The sequence below is a fragment of the Falco biarmicus genome, chromosome 15, assembly GCF_023638135.1.
Source record: "Falco biarmicus isolate bFalBia1 chromosome 15, bFalBia1.pri, whole genome shotgun sequence".
Taxonomy (NCBI): Eukaryota; Metazoa; Chordata; class Aves; order Falconiformes; family Falconidae; genus Falco; species Falco biarmicus.
Window position 1 is genome coordinate 12,531,851 of NC_079302.1, and position 20,236 is coordinate 12,552,086.

Here is a 20,236-nt window from a genome sequence, read left to right on the forward strand (position 1 = left end):
CGCACTTCGGGGGACACGTTTACAGGTTTCTCAGAGGTGACTGTCGTAGCCCTCTCGGGCGCTGCCACCCTGAGAGGGACCCCAGAGCGGGGGCCGGGAGACCGTCCGCCCACTGCCCGCAGGTGCCTCGTCTCAGAGAGGCGGCGACAGCCCTCAGCGCCTTCCCGCCGCCGGCGCGCGCCCACCGCGCGGACACACGCCCCCCCCTCCACGCCCCCGGCCGGGGGCGGCGCATGCGCGAGGCGGCGTGCGGCGGGGCAGAGCGGCGCGGGCAGCGATGGCCGGCGGGGAGCAGCGCGGCGCGCCCGGCGGCCCCGAGCGGGTGGCGCTGAAGAAGGAGATCGGGCTGGTCAGCGCCTGTGCCATCATCATCGGTAAGGGCCGCCGCCCGGTGCCCCCGCGGGACAGCGCGTCTCGCCGCTGCTCGCCCACGGGCAGCGCTGCCAGCCCGTCCCGCTCGGCTGAGCCCCGCGCTGAGGCGGGGGCTCGGGGCCCGCCGGCGCGGCGAGGAGCGGCGGTGTGGCGAGGCACGGCACCCGCGGGCAGGTGTACCGGGGCGCCAGCCCATCGTCCGGTACCGCTACCGGGAGATGTGGCACGGGACGACGCGTCCCGGCTGGCGGGGCGCGGGGGGCGGTGGTCGGGACGTGCCTGTGGGGCACGGTCCTGCTTGGGGGGGGCAACAAAACACGGGTAAAGCCCCCCCGCGCAGCCGCTGGGCTGAACGCAGCATCGGGAGATTTGCTAAAGCGGTCCCCTGATGGCCTTTCGCGCTGTTCGGGCTCGTGCCCTTTTATTGCTAAGGCTAAACCAAAAGTTGATTCTTTTAGCTGAGATTGGCTTGCAGCTTGGCAGCTTGGGCTTGCAGAAAGCCACCGAACGGCCCGGGGCGGCGGGAGCTGGCAGCAGGGCACCGGCAGCAGGGCAGCAGGGCACCGGCAGCAAGGCAACACAGCAGCACGGCAGCACGGATGCTGGCAGCAGGGCACCGGCAGCAGGGCACCACGGCAGCGCGGGAACCGGTAGCAGGGCACCGGCAGCACACGCACCAGCAGCATGGCACCAGCAGCAGGGCACTGTCCCGCTTCCCGCACCTGCCGGGAGCTGGCAGAGCTGCTGCCGGTCGGTGCCTTTTCCAACAGACCCTCTGGTTTGCGTTTCTGAGCTGCCAGCCAGCGGGGCTGAGCCTGCTTATCCCGTAACAGTCAAAACTGAGAAATGAGGGCAAGGCTGTGCTCAGCACCTTCCCGCAGCGGGCTCTGGCCCAGTGTGGTGTTCAGTCTACGGGAGCTGGGGCAAGTCCAGGGAGGGAGATGTGTCGTAGCCAAATACAAGCAGCCTGTACAAACTCAGTGAGTCTCAGAACCCTGGGGGGAGGCCCAGCCCCCACCTTCCCCACCGTAGAGGCTCGCAGTGACAGCTGGGGCCAGGCCTGGGGCACGGGGAGGTGGCAGTGGGCACGGTGGGCACGGCAGGAGCAGCAGCAGCAGCATGCTGTGTGGTAGCAGAGTTGGCGGGGATAGCCCGTTGCATCTGCGTGAGTGATGTCCCCATGCTTGAGGAAGCAGACTTTACCGCATACTTCCTATAGGTTATCATACTATCCTACTACAATCTTACGCTGTTAGCCCTGTATTCCTTTATGCCCCATTTAAGTGGATAGGATCTTGCAAAAAAAACCCACAAAACCAAAAACACAAGAGAGAAATTTCAGTGCCATTGAACAGGATCTCTTGCATCGTGAGCAAGGCTGTTATACAAAAGGAAGATATTTCATTCCGTTCCCATACTGAAATACTAAATGTAAGGGGCAGCTATAACTGCAGTTGAATCCTTTTGGCATATTTAAGGGGGAAAATCTGGTTCGTGGATCTCGGTGGAGCACAGATGACCTTGCATGAGAGTGGGGTACTTGTGAGTATTTGGCAAGATACTGTGCTGTAAGGCACCTCCAGGGTTAGGTATCACCTGAGTTGCTGCTGGCCATAGGGAAAATTTATGGCATCTATGTCATTTGCTAGTGCTGATATTAGATAATTGGGTAATTGTATCTCAAGACTGCTACTCTGCTCTCCCAGATCCCTTCTCAGTCAACCTTTCATCAACCTGACTCATTTGCAACATGTTGCAAGCACAATACCTGTATAATAATGCTTACACAAAATCTTGTGAAACAGCCTCTCATCTACCAAAGACATTTGAGTAGGGAAAAATATTGATATTTATGATTAAGTCTAGTACTGTCAAAAGATTTAAGTATTAGAGGTGGTTATCTGCATTGCCAAATAAAGCCTAAAATTTCTGCTGCAAATTCCCCTGTATTTTGATAAAAGAAGTTGGAAAAACAACCCTAGGATCCTATTTTGGGGTCTGATTTGTGTGTAGGTGTGTGAAATTACATTATATATCACAGAGTCCCCAGTGACAAAGAGATAGTAAGAGTATAGTATAGCTTTGTACATGTCACTACATAAAACTTGACAGCCTAGAATCAGAGGACACTGTAAATTGCATTACACCAGATTGGCTTGCAAACCATTACTGGAGTTAAATAAGAGGAATCTCTTCTAGCAAAAAAACTAAACTGCTTGATCTGAATTCGTATTAGACAACCAGTTAGCTCACAATTTTTCTATATGATAAAATTTAACACTGGGAAGACTTTCCAAATTCTTGGATGTCGGGGAAAAATGGGTGCAGCCAGTGTCATAGCCTTTTGAACTGATGACAGACCAGGACTTTCATGTTAGCCATCGTAACAGTTTTCCTATTTCTGAGTGGGGAAGGGAAACACTTTTCTCTTCAAGGGTTTAGACATCAAACTCTGATGCATCCCATGGCAAAGTCATATTGCTTGAGAACACCAAGAAAAAAGAAAATGCCTTTGAAAAAAACCTTTCTTGCGCTGCATGGAGCTAAAAAAAGATTATGCACTTTACTTTTCTTTAAATGTTTTTGTAGGTTATCTTTATTCAAATAGCGTATAAAAGTGCTGCAGGTACAGAAAATGCAAGAGGATATTTTTTGCATTATCAAATAGAAGTTTGATGCAGTGATACACCAAATGCTCTGTTTTAGCTGACCTGCTCTACAATAATCAGCTGCAGGATGGATATAGACAATTATAATCTTACAGTAATTAGTAACAGAAAGAGGATGTTTCCTACTCGACAGAGTATTTGGAAAATACTGTAAATATGAGCCTATAAATATGTGATTAATAAGCTCACGGTTGCCTTCTATACACTAATTCTGCTTGGTTAAAATAAAGCATTTTATGATTTGCAACTCGGGGGATGGAATCAGGTTGTTTTCTGAGTGCTCCTTAGCACAATGAAATGAGGTGAAAGAGAAGGCTTGGAGGTGGGGCACCATTATCCGGTATATTTGACAAGTATTCCAGTAATGTCAGGGTCTCTCAGTATTTCATAGTCCCTGAAATTTCACAGTTGCATCTGAGGAAATAAAAATGACCTCTAGATGCAGATATACGACTTCATCCAGCTTGAACTTTACAGGCTTCTGGCTGTTAGAGCTAAGGAGGTGCTCAGCCTGCCCGGTGAACGCAAGGTGCTCACTAGTTTGGGGCGCAGTGACTGGTACAGGAGGAGGAGGCAGCCCTCATCCTGCCAGCCGCCCTGCAGCTCCCGTAGCCTGTGCTAATTCCCTGTAAAGCAAGTGTTCCTTTCCCATCTTCTTTCCATGTTCTGAATTACAGGACTATTTTCTTACTAATTTTACAACCGAGATACTTGTCAACATAATAAATTGCTATGCCATCTTAATATGATCACAAAACTCATCCTTTCAAATTTTTATCCTCTCTTGGTAGAGGCTTGAAAGGCTTTGCCCTAAGAAATAGCAGTTCATCAAATAAAAAACAGCAGAAAAAATAGCAGAACAAAGTACATCAAATTAGCAATCTAATATACCTGTCCAATATCCACCCCATAGGACAGTTTCCTGATTTCTCCCGGCAACCTAGCTTTCACAACACATAAGCCTATCCCTCATTACTTCATTATTTAACTTTTTTAAATTTGCGTACAAACAAGCCTAGTCAGAGAAGAAAGCCGTTTCCAAAGGTTGTTTCATGAAGAGGCAGAAGACACCTCTTTGGAGTATCCTAATGTAAATACAAAAAAACATTTTGATGCTAAAAAGGGACTGCTACTTAATGACTGTGAAACTGAAGACAGTGTTCAGTAGCAGTAATAAATCTTCCTGGCAATTCATCTCTGCCACAGAATTTTGGGAAGTGCCAGAGACTTGCTGTAGGAGTGCCCAAACCACTCTGTCTCAAATGTGGTTATGTACAGCAAAAACAAATCTCTCACGGGCTCCAGCTATCAATAATCTTCTAATGTACTCAATACACTGCAAATTAAGCTTGCCAATACTCAGATGAAGTGATACAGCTTAAAAAGTAGCAACATATGTGCTTTATTATCTAGTAGGTAATAACTTACAGATACAATATGATTGCTTTAAACCTGATTAAGAATTTATTTTGCAGACACCAAAATCTATGCTGTATTTAATTCGACAGTTATTTTATGCACTTTCTACATAGCTGGCTTTGTATCTCATTTGTGGAGCTACACATATAATTAAGATTATTGCACGTGTATCTTTTCTATGAGCAAAGGCATATGAGCCATATAGAGAAGAAACTCTTATTCAGTGCCTTCAATGAGAGTTGTACCTGTGTAGATGAAAAACTGAGTAAGAAGCTCCATGACTTGGCTCTGTGTAGTTTCTACCACATTCCAGTGTTCTTTAGAAAAGTACAAGAATTCGAAACAGCAGCCTGATTAACGTCTGGTGCCAGCCTGGTTCTTTTGATCTGAGGAACAAAATTCACCATTCTTACATTAGAAGTATACATTTACCTGTATACATAAAATGCATGTATAAGACATTTGGCAAGAGATGTTTAACTGTTTAATACAGCTCAAGTAGCTTTATATAAAAGAAACAGTTAAACACCTCTTAAAATATTTGTTTATGTGGCTTGTAAAACTGCATGAAAGTAGCCATAGAGTCTTACTCACATCGTGGTAAAATCTGTTGTATACACTGAATGATTTTACGTCAGGCTATGTAATACCCATTACAAGACCTACAAATTGAGCCACAATGAAATATGTCAGCTAAAAGTAAATACAACTTATCTTATTTAGCACAGGTGGTCAAATTATCTGCATCAGCTGACTTGGCATTGCTTAAAAAATGTTTGGAGTGCTTATTCTACTCACAGACAAGCTGGGTCTGAGAAACCTTATAAATTGGTTCCCAGTTCAAGTCCAGTGATAATACCAAAACTCTGTTCAGCAGACCAACGAGCAGTATGTTCAGTTATTGCTATTTCTGAAAGTAGCTTTCTGGAATTTATCTTCTCCATATCGCCCAGAAAACAGCACATACTTGCTTTCTTCCATAGCTGATGTCAGTCAGACACCTTATGGATGGTCTCAGCGGAATGCGTAGAAGCTGAAAAGCCCCATTACATTGGACACACTTCCTTATGTCAGGGTTTTCACGGTATGTAGTGCAAATTGCTGTCTACATCATGATAAACCATCAAGGGAATAACCAAATAAGTTTCCTTGGTTGTCATTATATCTGCCTGGCATTGTACTTATTTACTAAAAATTGCATATGCATCTACAGGGAAGTTCTCATTTCCATAAATATCATTTCCAGGGCAGCGCTCTGAGATAGCACTGAGTTCAGAAGTATAATCGCACTGGAGGTGATTTTTCCTCCTTGCCATTAACAGAAAACTATTTACCAGCCTTCCTGCATGTCCGTTTGCTCTCTCCTTGCTGTTAGGCTTCTTGCCATTCTAACACGCCCTAAATCCCACAGACAGTCTTTAAAGACAGAAACCTATTACAGGATTCTGCAAGCTGCTAGTATAACACTGGGGAAGGAAAACAGATGGAACTGAGAATAGTGTTCGTACTCATATTTTCCATAACATACAAGAACTTAAGTGGAAATAGCTAGGTAGAAATAGCTAGGTATTAATGCCAGCTGCTTGATGAATCCTGTCTGATTTCATATGACACTGTTGCTTAAGGAGACTGGTTATTGGTCATGGAATCACCTGGCACCGATCAGATCCATCTCTTTATCAAGTAATGTATCAAATCATTAGGAGATCATGTCTAGTCAGGCCCAATGGACTTCACTTGTGTAGTACCCAAGTTACAAGACTGCAGCAGAAAGATATATGAGGAAGATGGAAAGAAAACACCCGCATCTCTAGGTGATTTCTTCTGATTTCTGTGATCCTGGCCAGGGTCACAGAAAACAGTGGTGTTGCAGCAAGAATCTTCTCCCTCTCTGAATCTGTGTGAGAGCATTTCACTGTTATAGCTAGCTGAAGTTTCAGGACACACTTTTGTTCACTGACTTGTGAGAGTAATACAGATTACTTCAGCAGCTCGCTCTCTCTCTCTCAAAAAAAAAAAAAGTGTTTCTAAAAAGAGTCTTCCCTATCTCTGTTACCCTCCTTGTTAACTAATATTTTGAGCATTCAGTTCCATATGGCACTTGCTGTCATAACACACAAAAGTATTTACACATGCATGATCGGGGTTTTTTCAGGGCAATAGTTCAGGATCTAGCTCTGGACTGTAGAGAAATGTAATTCAACATTTTGTCTTCTTATAAATGCAAATGATGGTTAAATAAAGGCAGCAGTCAACTTTTGTTCAAGATAAATGGCACATCTTCCTTACTAGTGGGAAACCACAAAGACACCTTTGAGGCACTTTTGGAGGTTTTTTTTCCCCATAGGGTCTAGAGGCTTAGGCTCAGATTCAAAACTACTGAAAGTTACATGTCCAGGTTCCATATGTACATTAAAAACTGATAGGTGTCCATAATTTGGCATGATACCTAGTATGAAAAAGAGGCACATAACTACTGAGGAAGATCAGACCCTACATTTTGAAGGGAAGAAACCTAGGGATGCCCATCCAAAATGCATCGTGCAAGTTACATATATGGTGTGATATGTTTTAGGGGTGATGCCATGTTCTCATGTTCTTCAAGGCTGTTCCAACATACAATTGTCTATCAGAATTGTTTGGGGTAGCCTTTCATCTGAGTTTAGGCAGCTGAAAATAACACTTGCAAGTAAAAACCATGGCAAAGTTCAAATTAAGCTTGGTAAAAATCCAGGGAGTTCCTGCAGCTTCTCTGGGCTAGCAGCTTACCTCTGAGGCTGAATTTACGGAGGGCAGCAAAAAGGAACTCTAATTAGAAATTCCTGGCAGGAAAAAAAAAAAAAAAAAAAAAAAGGCCTTAATGTCATATTTTTCTTAATTGAGTCTTTCTGGACATAGAAAATGGTTTTGTTTGTCCACAGATGTGCCTTTCTGCTGCAGTCTGTATCCAGGCGAATTCAGCATGTGAAGTCCCTCATGTACAAGAACAAAAGCCAAAACAGCAGCAAAAAAAACAAAGTAAAAAATGTCAACATGAACAAATTGTTCCCATATGATCTTCAGAAACAGTAATAGGGCATAAAGAAGATCTTTGCAAAAAACCTCAATTTGTACTTTATAAAGTCAGTGATACTTAGCAAAACTATCAACATCTGTAACATAATTCTGTTTCCAGGTTATTAACTACCAGGTATTTGTTGACCAGTGGTTTTGGTTTGGGTGGGTTTTGCTAATTGGTGGGGGTTCTTTTCCTTCTTACCTTCTGAAAAAGTAGAAAATTCTGATTGGGATGCAATGACTGATCAGAAGGCTGAAGTGATGGGCTTTCTGCAATGCATGCCAGTAGTTTAGATACCCTGCAACAGAAACTCTTCTTCCTTGATAGATGAAAAAACAAAGGTAGCATCCTTTGGTAGTGTCTTACTCCTCATCTGGCAGTACAGTGCCTGCTTTCAGCAGTGCCATAAATCTCCACTCGCGTTCCCTTTTCCTGTGCCTTGCAGCTCATTTCCTTCTAGCATAATGTAGCCTTTTCTGTTGAGAAAGTCTGTTCTGCTTTGGCAGGCTCACAACAAGCAGAAATGGTTTGGTAGAGATTTAGCTTTTTTGTGTTGAGAGCTTTTTGTGTGCCAAACTTTTCCTTTCAAGACCCCGTTTTTTGTTGGGCTGTGGGGGGGAGTTTCTAATAGCTGCCACACTTTTTTTGTCATCTTGGTTGCAGCATGATGAAATGAGAAGGCATTTGTCAGTACCGAAGTGCCCCAAATATAAAACATCCTAACAGTATTGTTTTTTCTGCTGGTCCTGAAAAACCCAGAAGTCTCCCAATGAGTTCTTTAGCAGATGTTCCACAGCGAAGAGCAGGGAGCCAGCAATCCAGCATGGACCGAGCATCTCAGCATCCTAATTCCTTTTTAAATGCCTGTATCCTTCCCTGTATTGTGAGGAAGGATAGGAAATATGCAAGCCCTGTTCTCCTGGAGGGGAAAGCCATATATAATGGTAAATACATTTCTTCACATGCCAGCCTCCACAAAATCTCCTTATGCAGTATTAGTTTATTCTCCTGATGTATTCTTCTGGCACTGGCCTCTACAAGTCAGGGCTAAAAAGCAAGATTTAGAGGAGTGGTTTCCTACAAATTGTTCCCATCTTCAGGAACTTGTAGATAGTTTTTCTGATTTCAGGGTAATGAATGGCCCAGTCTATTGGGGTTGAGCCAATTAAATTCTTGCTTCTGGACATGGTTCATCATCTCTTTCAGACAAGAGAGACAAATTCCACTGGATCTCAGAGAAAGAAAGGTGGAGGGGAATATATTGGTGATGTTTAAGCTTGAGGAATTTCTGTATCATTGAGTAATGGAATAACCCCCACAGCTGAATTGCTCCGATTCATTTACCACTTTCTTTAGCACAGTACCAAAACTTACAGAAAAATAAAATCTTTCTGTATCTGAAAATTAAGTTGAAATTTTTATCGGTTCCTTGAATACTGTTATAATCACACTTCGAACATGGGCTTCAGGATCAATAGTGTAAAACATAGCATTAAAAATCAGTGCAACTTCAGAGAGGTTACTTCTAACACCAAGAAACAGGTCAGTGATCTGGATGAGTAGCAGTTTTTCTGTGAATAAAACAATAGCTCTTTCATCAGCTACATGAAGCCACATAATCTAGATCTGGCCAAACATCTTAATTTAATATACGGCAGAAATTATGTTTGAACAATATAAAGACCTTATGTGGAGTCACAAAAGCCTGGAAAAATCAAATTAAGGAAGAATCTCATTCTACGGAATACACTGGGCCAGAGAACTAAAATCCACAATATTATTTGATCTATGACAATGAATGTCACAAGGCTGCCCATCACAAAACCTCTACTTCACCTGTGACACTGGACAACTCATGTTAATTATGATATAATTACTGGACAACAATCACTGACAATCATCACTGGACAACAAGACTTGTTAATTATGTTACATTAACTCTGGGTCAGATAATCACACAGAGGCGAGCAGTCAGGCTAGAAAGAGTTGCTCTCTGAGTATAGAGTTGCATTCAGACAGTGGAGGACAGAAGTTGAGCTCTGATTACTGCAACGCCTTCTCTAGAACTTAAACAGTTTTGCGAAAAGGTCATTGCACTTGAATACATGTGCATGATGTAATAAGCTATAGGTCTGACAAGAAAAAGCATCGTTAGTTGGCTAGTCTGTTGTAGTTCCTAAGTGTCTTCCATCTTTTTGCTGTTACTTTGTGCAACCACCATGAGACAAGGAGAAAAAAAACTATTAGTGTGTGTCACATACAATGGGTTTTTAACAGCCTCATATTGTGCTGTGAGATCGCTTCTGCTCAGGTCCCACGAGGAAGGCTGATGAATCCAGAAGAGTGAGTGTGCCTTGCCTCCCTGCCAACCCATGTGTTGGAAAGGATCAATATGTGCTTCTCCGTAAACCTGAAGATAATGACTGCCAAGGAATATGAGGACTTACAGCTTTAAGCTATGTGCTTTTATATCATAAAAATTCATCCCTTTGTAGAAAACACCCAAGGGATCAGTTTTTCTTAGGGAGTTGCAAGGAATGGACCGAGAAGAATGAAAATGAGGGGTTGAGTTCCTTCCCTGGATTATTTCAAAATTCTTCAGCAGCTCTCCTGAGAGCTTGATAGAACAGGGTTTGCTTGCTTGTTTTTAGGGAAGTAATCTCAGACTATATTTCATTTCCATTTCCCCATGACTTTTTTTTTTTTTCTCTGCCTAGATTTTGTCCTGGTTTGATAGCAGGCTTATTTCTTTGCTAATTTCAAGCCTTGTTTTATCATTCATTTAAAACAATGCAGACAGTTCTGATGTCCATGAAAGGGAGATGAAAGCATATCAGAAATGGCAGTTTAGGACTCCATAAACACAAACGTTTCACCATTTCTGAGGCTCTTAAATATGGTCTGAAAACCTGAAAAGACATACACTTTGGAAACACAAATAATCAGCTCTTGTTGTGTCTTTAAAATAGTAATAGCATTAGTTAGTACAAGAGAGCAGAAAGTATCCAAGCGTGTTAAGCTTCCAAACACTGTACTTAGACTCAAGTAAATTAAAAAATAGCTGAATCAATATTTTAAAGAATAAGGGGGGAAAGTATTTGATTCTGGGTGGTGTCCTCACATGCCTAGCCTTCGGCTTGGAAGGGATTTCTATTTGTATGATAGAATTAAAATATTTGTAATTAAAAAAAAGCTGACGAACTGCTTTTCTGTACTACTGCTAGTAGATCTTGTTGCAATAAAGCCATTTCTTACGGTAAACTCTGCCAGAGACCAGTAGGACACAACGTCTACATGTTTCTTGGTCGTGGACACAGCCAGTTCCCTAGCAACGCATTAAGATTTAAGCAGACTATTACAAAAGCTACCCAAATCCTGTACATTTTACAAGTGTGTGCAGAAGGAATAGCTCCCCTTCGTGCACTGAGGCTCCAATGGAAGATTAAAGACACTTTTCTTAACAGGTCCCTAGTCCCCCCACTCCCTGCTGAGGTCAAGGAGAGTAGAGGACTTCATTTGCTCATAGGATCAGGGCCTAAATTAAATCAAATCAGCTAGGTACAAAGCACATTAATCCTTTATTACCCACATACCTGAGCGAGGCTGGCAGTCATACTGCAGTGAAGTTGGGTCAGAACGGACCATACTATGTTCAGGTTGCACCTCACAGCAGAGAGCAATGGTGACAAGTGTTAATTTGTTCCCATTAATTAAAGTTATAGGGCCAGTCTCATGCACTCCTTTTACCACAAATCTAACAATGAAAACATTTGTTGACCAAACATGGTCAGGATACAGGAGCTGCTCCAGCAACCCAGCTGCCCTTTGCAGCAGGTAGGGATTGTCCTCTCACTTTTAGAGATGGGGAAAGTGGCACACAAGGGCCAAAAGGAGCAAATTCACTTCCAGCCACCAACTCGCAGAACTTCCCTGAAGTCTCTGAATGAATACACCATCTATTGAAATCCCTACATTTCCCTTTGTGGCCTTCTGAAATGGTCTGAGGACTTCTTGGCTGAGATTTAGCTACTCAAAAGCACCAGAACTAAAAAAACCAAAACCAATTACAAAATTTCTGGAAAGGGGCAATTCTAGAGGACCTACTTCAAGCAGAGGTCTATCTCTTTAGGAAACTAGGAAGGAAGAAACACAAGACAAATCAAACATCTCCAATCTGTGCCAGAACTATAACAGCACATTTTAACCAGGGTCCTACACATTGTGATGGCAGGGTTGTTAAGGTCTCTATTAATCTGTATTTTGCAGGATTAGCTAATTTAATGCCATGTTTCTGCATACTCAAAACATTCTGTAAATAAGTTTTTCCATCCAGAGGGAAGGAGTGACTTTTTTTGACTAAGTTTTTCTACAGGTGGTCAACTGCTTAGACAGACCCGATATATCAAGACGTCAGTGAGTAACATGAAGTATACTAATTCTGAAGATACTTAATTTCAAGACCTAGTTGTGGTATTTGGTAATACAGGACTCATATGCACAAAAGAAAACTACACCGTAATACTGCTAACTCTTGAGATCGTGTAACAACAGGTCTGGCATTTTCCTTAAATTCCCAGCTCATAGTTATTTAAGAGCTTCAAGAAAAGCTGCCATTTGTTTTGGAAATCAAGAAGTTTCTAGTTCTTGTTGGTAAAATTATCAAAATGTATTATTTAAAAATAAATAAAATATTTCAAAGTCAAGATATAAGTCAGCACTGGTATTCTAACTGGAACACAACACAGAATTTTAAGAAGCATATACTAAGCTCATAGGTATTTGTAAATCTCATTTAAACTCAGGCTGAGCTAGTTACCAAAGTGCACTTAAAATTAAGTGCAAGCTTTAAATAAAATATTGTTATGTAATAGTTGTGCACAGCCCAGGAAGCATAAATACCTTTTTTTTTTTTTTTTTTTTGCTTTAAAATTCCACTTGTTCATTGACCATAGTGAAACATAAGCCTATCTTTGTATTCTTTGCTAAAACAAGACAGAAAGCCATTTGGAGATGTAATGATACCATACTGATAGAGTAAAATTAACTACACCAGAATTTGCTAACAGAGATTTACAACCAAAAGGACGTAAGCTTGAGAGCTGGAATGATTTCTGATCAAGGAGGTATGAAACCTGCAAGAACAACAAACTTTACTGAAGAGCTCATGTCTTGTTTACATCTGCATCCAAACTAAGGTTTGTGTAAGATCCCAGGCAACTCTTTATCAGTCTTTCTTCCAATCATGTAACCCGAGCTGTAACACAGCAGTTAGTGTATTTGGTTAGCTTGTTACTGCTATTTTCATATTGCTTTGTTTTAAATATTTATTGCCTGGAATTTCAATTCAGGAAGGCACTGTGTTTAACCCCTTTACTGTTCAGAACAATATTGAAGACAGAGCTTTACCTTAAAAGTTTAACATACTTAAATTCCCATTATACCCCTTCAGGTTATAATGTCACAGGTTTGCAGAATCTACAGAAGCATGGTCCAAAAATCCACCAACTGACCTAAGTTTGAGCACATTTTTGCAGGACCCATCTTTGTGGGGTCAGAGCAGAAGGCATAAACTCCAATAATCTGAGAGAAGATCAGAGGCAAGAGCAGGAATTAATGCTCCTTAATTAAGAAATTAATTTCACCTTATTTACAGTCAAGCAGATCAGTTCAAGCTGTGTCTTTTCTCCAGACCTGCTCACTCCTGTAATGCTGCCCCATGAGTCTTTGTCCCTGTGTCCCTTTGCTGTTGCACAGCCCTGGCGCAAACATGGCACACACATGGGTTCTTGGTAGTCACAGCTGAGGGTTGAAAGGTCACCAACGCATCCAAACGAAGCTTTTAGTTTGCAAGGAGGAACATTTTTCCCAGCAAAAAACTGCAGAGTGATGCTGTGCAAGGTAAGCAGGGAGGTGCCGCAGTGGCTGCGGAACAGGGTGGGGGTCAGAGAGGTGATGCCAGCTTCCAGGCTGGGTTCTTCTGCTAGAGCCTAGACTCAGCTAACAAAAAAGATCTTTCTGTGCACCTGTAGTAGCGTACTGCATAACTTCTGGAATTGCATACTGCTATTTTATTTCATCTTTCTAATTAGGCAAGTGGTGATACTACCATGAGGACTGACAGCTTTCAGGAACGGACAGGAAGAGGCTTTCCCACTGGGCAAGTTGCTGCTAAATTTTCCAGACTCTTCAAGTAATGTTTGCTGTGCTCAGTCACAGGAAGCAAGAATAGAGCTAGGGGGAGAAAAAAAAAGAAAATAAAAAAAAAAACACCACAGCATTTTCCACAAAACAAATTATGCTTCAAAGATGGTGCGAGGGTCCCTGCCATTGGCATGAGTACAGCTGAAGAGCCTGGGCTGGCAAAAAGCTGCGTCTGTTGTCCTGTCCTTGTCTGACCCACAGCACTCCCCAACACAGCTGAACTCCTTGGCTGTTGCTAAAGCTCAGTTGGTGAGCTTGACAGCAGCATTTTGTAATTGCTTTCCTTCTTGATAAATAATGAAAATCATTGTAGGTGCAGAGGGCACCATGAGAGCCATCCCAGAGGCACAGCTGTCACCTGTGGGATTTCTCAGCCAAGGGACAAACACTAAATCAGCTGCGTGGGCTGGCATCTGCCTCTTAAATCACTACAGGGGAAACCTTGCTCTGCTATCAGTTGCTTTCCTTAAAATCAGGATTTGTCTGGTCGTAATCAGTCATGCAGTGTCTTAGAGAAGACCCTCACCTCCTCCTGCGTGCATGCAGAGCAGGGCATTAGGAACTGCCAATTTCTCCATCAGGGGATTTAATGACACATTTCTGCTGTTCAGAGGTAAAATTCCAAGTCAGGATATTACGGTCCAGAGAGCACAAAAAACAGATGCTGGACAGATAACAAGGGCTAATACAGCATAAAGTTGCACTATTTATAGAGAGCAATGTGCAGTGCTGCACTAACCAGGGCAGCCTAGGCATTTTAGGAGCATTAGAGGGGTCTCCTCCACGTCCCTCTGGCAGCAGCAAGGTAGGCTGGGATTTCAGTTTCTCTTTGAAAACTAGTGGAAAGGTTGAAGCCTTCTCTACCACCCCAGGAGTGCTGTGCTTCGAGGGTCACAGCAGCCCCTTTATATGCCAAAGGGCCACAGCCAAGGGGGTGGTTGGAGCCCCTGTTCCACACAGCCTCCTGCACCACTGCCACTGGTGATGCAGTGGGAACCACCAGAAAGGACTGCTTCACACCTCTCTGTTGGGACCCTTTCATCTTCACCTGACAGCACTGCCCTGCCGTAAACCCTGCTCGAGGTCCCTGATGTCAGGGAAGGCAGGAAAAGGAAGGTGCAATGTGAAGCTCAGCAAAGGTGGCTGGTAGCAATCCCTGCCCGAACACAGCCCTACTGCCGCACTGGCTGCTTTCAGTGTGGCATTGTGCTGGAGCTCGCTCAGTGTTACTCCTTGGAGAATATTCCAAGGAAAATGCCATCTAGGCCCTAGGAGAAGAAGGCTTTTCCGAATATTTCTGCCTTATAGTTGCAGCGTATAGTGAAAGGCACGGAAGGCTGAGGTTTGCACTCCATGCTAATGAAATGCAGCCCACATATCCCAACACTGGCAAGAGAAGAGGAGAACAAGTCAGAAGTTAAGGAAGTAGAGAAATCAGACCAAGTACAAGAGTCAGAACAGAGGAGCAGGAAATAAAGCAGCGGACTGTGTGCCTGAAAAGAGCAGACAGAGCCTGCAGCCGGTGAAAGGATTAGCAGAATAAAAGGAGTTCTCAATTTAGAACAACAACAAAAATCCTATCATACAGGCTTTAACTTCTCCTTTGATATAAACACATTGCAGCAGCATTACGCAAATAAAACAGAATAAAACCACGCACCAGCAGACGTCCGTCTTCTCCTTTATTATTTACATGTTCCTAAAAGGCCTGATCCCCAGCATCTCCTGGACTTTTATCGACCTTAGTGCCAGTCTGGCCTCTGCAGACATCATCTAAATGTTTGGCCTCTAGCGTGGGGAGGCATTCCACAGGTGAGGACCAGCAATGACGGGTGGGGACAGCCATGTCTCCTTCCAGGTGCCCAGCTGGGCTCTGCAATTCCGAACGCGCAGATTTGTCAATTAATCTGTCGTACCCAGTGTATGCCCACGTGTGTGCTCAGGAGAGCGTGATGCTTGCAAGCCACAGAATGGGATCAGAGTTCCCAGTGCTGGTTTTGGTTAAGGAAGCATTTGCATTTGACTCTAAGCACTATGGTGATAATATCCCACAGCCTAGAGGTCTTTACCATACCAGTGTGCTCTTCCTACAAGTACAGTCAGCACCTGCTATCTTAACCTCCTTTGAATGCTATTCAACCAGCGGGTTATTTTGTGATGATCATGTTAGCAAACCAGTGGCTTAAAAGTTTTCTTGATGAAATTTCTCTTGGTGAGCCTTCTGCTGGAGAAGAAAAGCAATTGACATATTATTACTAATTTTACAAAAAAGAAGGTAAAAGAGCATCCCCTTTCAGAAAGGCAGGAATTTTAAACGGGCACGTTCTCTGGTTTTAAGCTGTTGGGTGCCTTGGTGGAGGCTGGGCTCCCAACGGTCTGAGCATGTTCAGCCTTGTATTTGCCACAGCAGGCTTCAGCCAAACAGCAGGGTACTGCAGCCCCGTAAATGCACCGTGCAGGTTTTGCAGCGCTGCTTTCCGCTGCTGGTGGAAAGTGATTCCAAACCAACAGTTTACGCCTTAAGCCAGAGCTAAAAGTGCAGCTTACTACTTTTAAAGAGCTATTCAAATAGCTCCAGGTATATTAAAGGCCCGGGGAAGACTGAGGATAGCAGTTCTCACAAATTTGGTTTGATTGCTCTTCTCCAGATGGTGAATTTTTCATTAATTGCAGCCCAGCTGCAATTAAATTCATTTAATTGCAGCCCAGCTGTCTAGCACCCCCGAAAGCAGCCGTCACGTACAAGTAGTATCGGTTTGCTAGTTCCGCTCATCGGTGCCCTTTGCAGGGTAATCGGTCTTACACTTTCTTAAAACACCGAAGACAAGAAAGCAGAGGTGCTTGTCTGTCAGGGAAAGCTACACGCCATCGTCTTGCCAACAGGCGGATGCCGGTGGCACCGGGGAAAGCGGCAAAGCCCCCAGGGGCAGGGGGAGAGCAGACTGCGCCCCGCAGCTCCCGCTCAGCCACGGCCGAGGCGCGTTGGGTCCCCGGCGGGTCCCAGCGGGCGGCGCTGCTCGGCTCCGCCTGGCCCGGCCACTGAGCGGGGGCCGAGCCGCGCCGTGCCGTGCCCTGCCGTGCCCCGCAGGGGGCGCCACCCCGCGGGCCCGGCAGGGGCTGCCCGCCCCCGGCTCCTGCCGGTCCGTAACGCCGTTGGGTTTGTTTTCCTCGAGTGAGGCAGTTGCGCAGGCATTTGAGCCTGGCTTAGTAACTATTCCACCCGGGAAAAGGCAATACGATAAACGGCAAGCATCCTTCTGGGGATGCTGCGGCTCATTGTAATGTGTAGGTACTACATTTTACTATATAAATATTGAAATATAAATATAAAAATATTAAAATGACTGGCAAATCTCCATAGCACCGCGTGCAATAGCAAAACCGAACCCTGGTACTAAAACTATCACACCCTCCGTGCTACCACAGCAGGTAGCATCGGTGAGGTTACACCTGAAATATTTCCTTTACTCAGTTTTCTGTTCTGCCCAAACCTTGTTAGAAAAACTTGGTTCTTCAAGTCCTCATGAACTACACCTGTGTTTTAGTGCTCAAAAGGCAAATATCTTCTTTATAAATCTATGACAAGTTACAGAAATTACTTTTGTCAGTATCTAAAGATTTTTAAAATCAGGCTACGTAAAAGCTGGGTGTAGCGTAATCAGATTATAAATTCTTAACCCAGCAAAATCCGCTTGGAATGCTGGAACTGCAGTTTATAATGACTGGTCATGTTCTTACTTGCTAGGAATTTTAACATAAATATTTGAACTGAAGTCAGATTTTAAGAATTTTGTTAAACACCAATCCCCATAGACATTAAATTATCACTGTTACTTTTATAGCCATTTCTCAGTTTTACTTTTGCAAGCTTATTAGCTGAAGAGCCATAATTCATTTTCCACTGGTACAGTACTTTCATTTTTTACTCACATATGAAGTTAAATGGCTATTATTTTAATGCCAAGCTCTATAGATTCTTTTATTCCTCATCCTTTCTTCATTAAAAGTTTTCTGAATGCTATTTAAAAGCAAAGAAATTCAAGGCCATTGCGTGAAATATCTAAAACACTGCCACACAGCCTAAATTCATGCTTGACTAGAACTTAAGAAAACTCACTTAGAGAGTTTGCTGGTTTTAATTCAGCAGAGTCCCTATAGTTTAGTAATTTTTTGGCCTGACTGCTTTGTCGATTCAGAACATCATTTTCTCTTTGTATTTGGGGGTGTGTGTGTGTGTGTGTGTGTGCACTTATAATCTGTTGTATTAAATGCTACACTTCTGTTAATAAGCTGGAGAGGAGCCGGGCAAAGGCTGAGCAGCACTTTGTGCCCATCCATCCCGTTAAGTGCACGGCATTGCTTTTGTGCAAGCAGCCGTCACGTTGCCGGCGCTGCGGGTGCATGGCTCAGGGCAGAGCCGGAGGTCAGCTAGGGCAGAAGGTGACAAGTTTATTTATTGTAAATAAATAGAGCCCTTGGGACTGCCTGTGCTGCCACAAGTTTTCTGGTTAGCACCAAAGCGATGAGCTATGCATGGGACTTCTTGGCTGGTTTTGTAGGTGTGTCATGCCCTGGGCTCACCAACAGGCAGTGGCAATCAAAATCAGTCACTAATTTCCTCAATTAGGAGTGCTTAACTCCTGAGAGCAAATTAGTAACTGACAATTAGCTGGACTGGAGGCCCCTCAGTTTAGCAGTTTTCTGCTAAATAAATATATAAATAAATATCCACAATGAGTTACATCATCGCCATTTAATGGTTGGACTTGATGGTCTCAAACATCTTTTCCAACCTATATGATTCAGATTATTGATGCAATCCACCTCATATTTAATTTAGATGTAAACAAATTGTAAAGCACGGTTCCTTTTGACTAAGCTTTTTTGTTGTTGTTAAACAGTAATCTCAAATCTTTCATTTTTGAGATTTTTGAGATATTTCACATTCAATTAAGATTTATTTATTTATTTATCAATTCCCAGGCAGTATGCAAAACTCCAGCATTTGTTTATAAGAGAGCTGTTTTGAGCAGTGACACGGACTGTCATCCTGTTGGCCTGAACAATGTCTACTGACATGTGGGAGTCCTGAGAGGATGGGCAGACTTTTGATTATTCTTCTGTTCACAGCTATCAGTGAAAACTGTCTGTTATCTGCTGTTGAGGATACAGTATACCAGTATAGCAAAAGAAAGCTGTAACAAACCAAGCTGGTATCCCCAACGCATCATTTAAAAAAAAAAACAAACAACAAAAAACAAAAACAAAACCACCAACAATCTCGTTTTCTACAGCTTCATAAAAAAGCGGCAAGTAATGGCTTACATTCCCCACATCGGCACTAAGAAAGGATGCTGGACTTGCCTTTCATAGCTGAGATTCTCAGAGACATACTCAGACCATCTGTTACGACTGTAGCAGCGAACACCCAATATACAGTTAGGGATACAATCCTTGACGATACAGACTACTGCGTTTGACTTCTGTCTTACTGTTCCTACTCTGATTCAATAAACGTGGGACGCACCTCTGCAATGGTGCTGAAGGAAGCAGGACACCCAGGTAACACAGGCTTTCCCTCTGCCAGCGCTGCCTGCCTTCAAACATCTCATCTCCCCCCATCTTTACCTGCAACGTGTCACCCCGTGCTACGTGACCCGCTTTGAGCTTCGGAGTACCATCTTCTGAGGATAATAAACAGCACTTAATGAAAGCAAGAGCCTGGCAGGATTTTTGCTCACCAACAGTTCTTTAGGAATGTTGCCCGCTGTAATCCTTCACTGAACATCTAGTCACAAAGTGATTTACCTGACTGTGGTCAAAACAAAAACAAAAAAAAAGGTGCAGAATTTCTTTGTTGTTAATATTTCACTTTGTAAGGCTAAGAGCTGCTTAGACAAATTTCTAGTTCATATTACAGACCCATTCAGAATTTCAGACGTGCAACAGATCTTTAAAGAAATGCACAAGCAGTAAAAAGGCATGAGTGATATTTTTCTTTGCTAACCACACAGGAAATTGCTTAGTTTTATCAGAAATATGTTCTCTTAAATACAGTCAGTAAGGCCATTCCTGAAGAACTAAATACTTTCAGCAGGCGGCAAGATCCATTATTTTTACAGTCCGTGTGGATTTTGTGCTGCAGATAAATAAAAGATGCCCTAAGGATTTTGCACGCTAAGTGAATACGCAAATTATTACCAGGTCACTTTATTTTCTCACAAGCGCGGTGATATTTAGTGTTTTCCTTCAAAGTGCAATTCATAGGGTTTTGTAATGAGAATTCAGCTTTTGTTTAAAATACGAGCTTCAGCTCCCGTAGTTACATTGAAAAATGTCAAAACCTGACCCCAAACGCCCTCTCACAGTTCAAAAGCCAGAGGCGAACTGGAAACCCTGGATTTCTGGGCAAAGCCTCATGCCCTGACCAGCGGGTCGGTACCACGCTGCCCGAATGGTTTAGCTCTACACGAGGTGCTGACCTATGCACAAAACCGCACACCGTGTGTGAGCGACT

At 43.4% G+C, this 20,236-nt stretch overlaps 1 protein-coding gene across 2 annotated transcripts in view; it reads left to right on the forward strand.

Moving 5' to 3' along the window:
- Positions 1-247: 247 nt before the first annotated feature.
- SLC7A10 (solute carrier family 7 member 10) overlaps positions 248-20,236 on the forward strand; it is a 42,326-nt gene continuing 22,337 nt past the window's right edge. For both annotated transcript variants that reach the window (XM_056361189.1, XM_056361190.1), the window contains exon 1: positions 248-374. In XM_056361189.1, the coding sequence (XP_056217164.1) occupies positions 278-374 (97 nt within the window). In that variant the 5' untranslated portion in view covers positions 248-277. The remainder of the gene's footprint in view (positions 375-20,236) is intronic.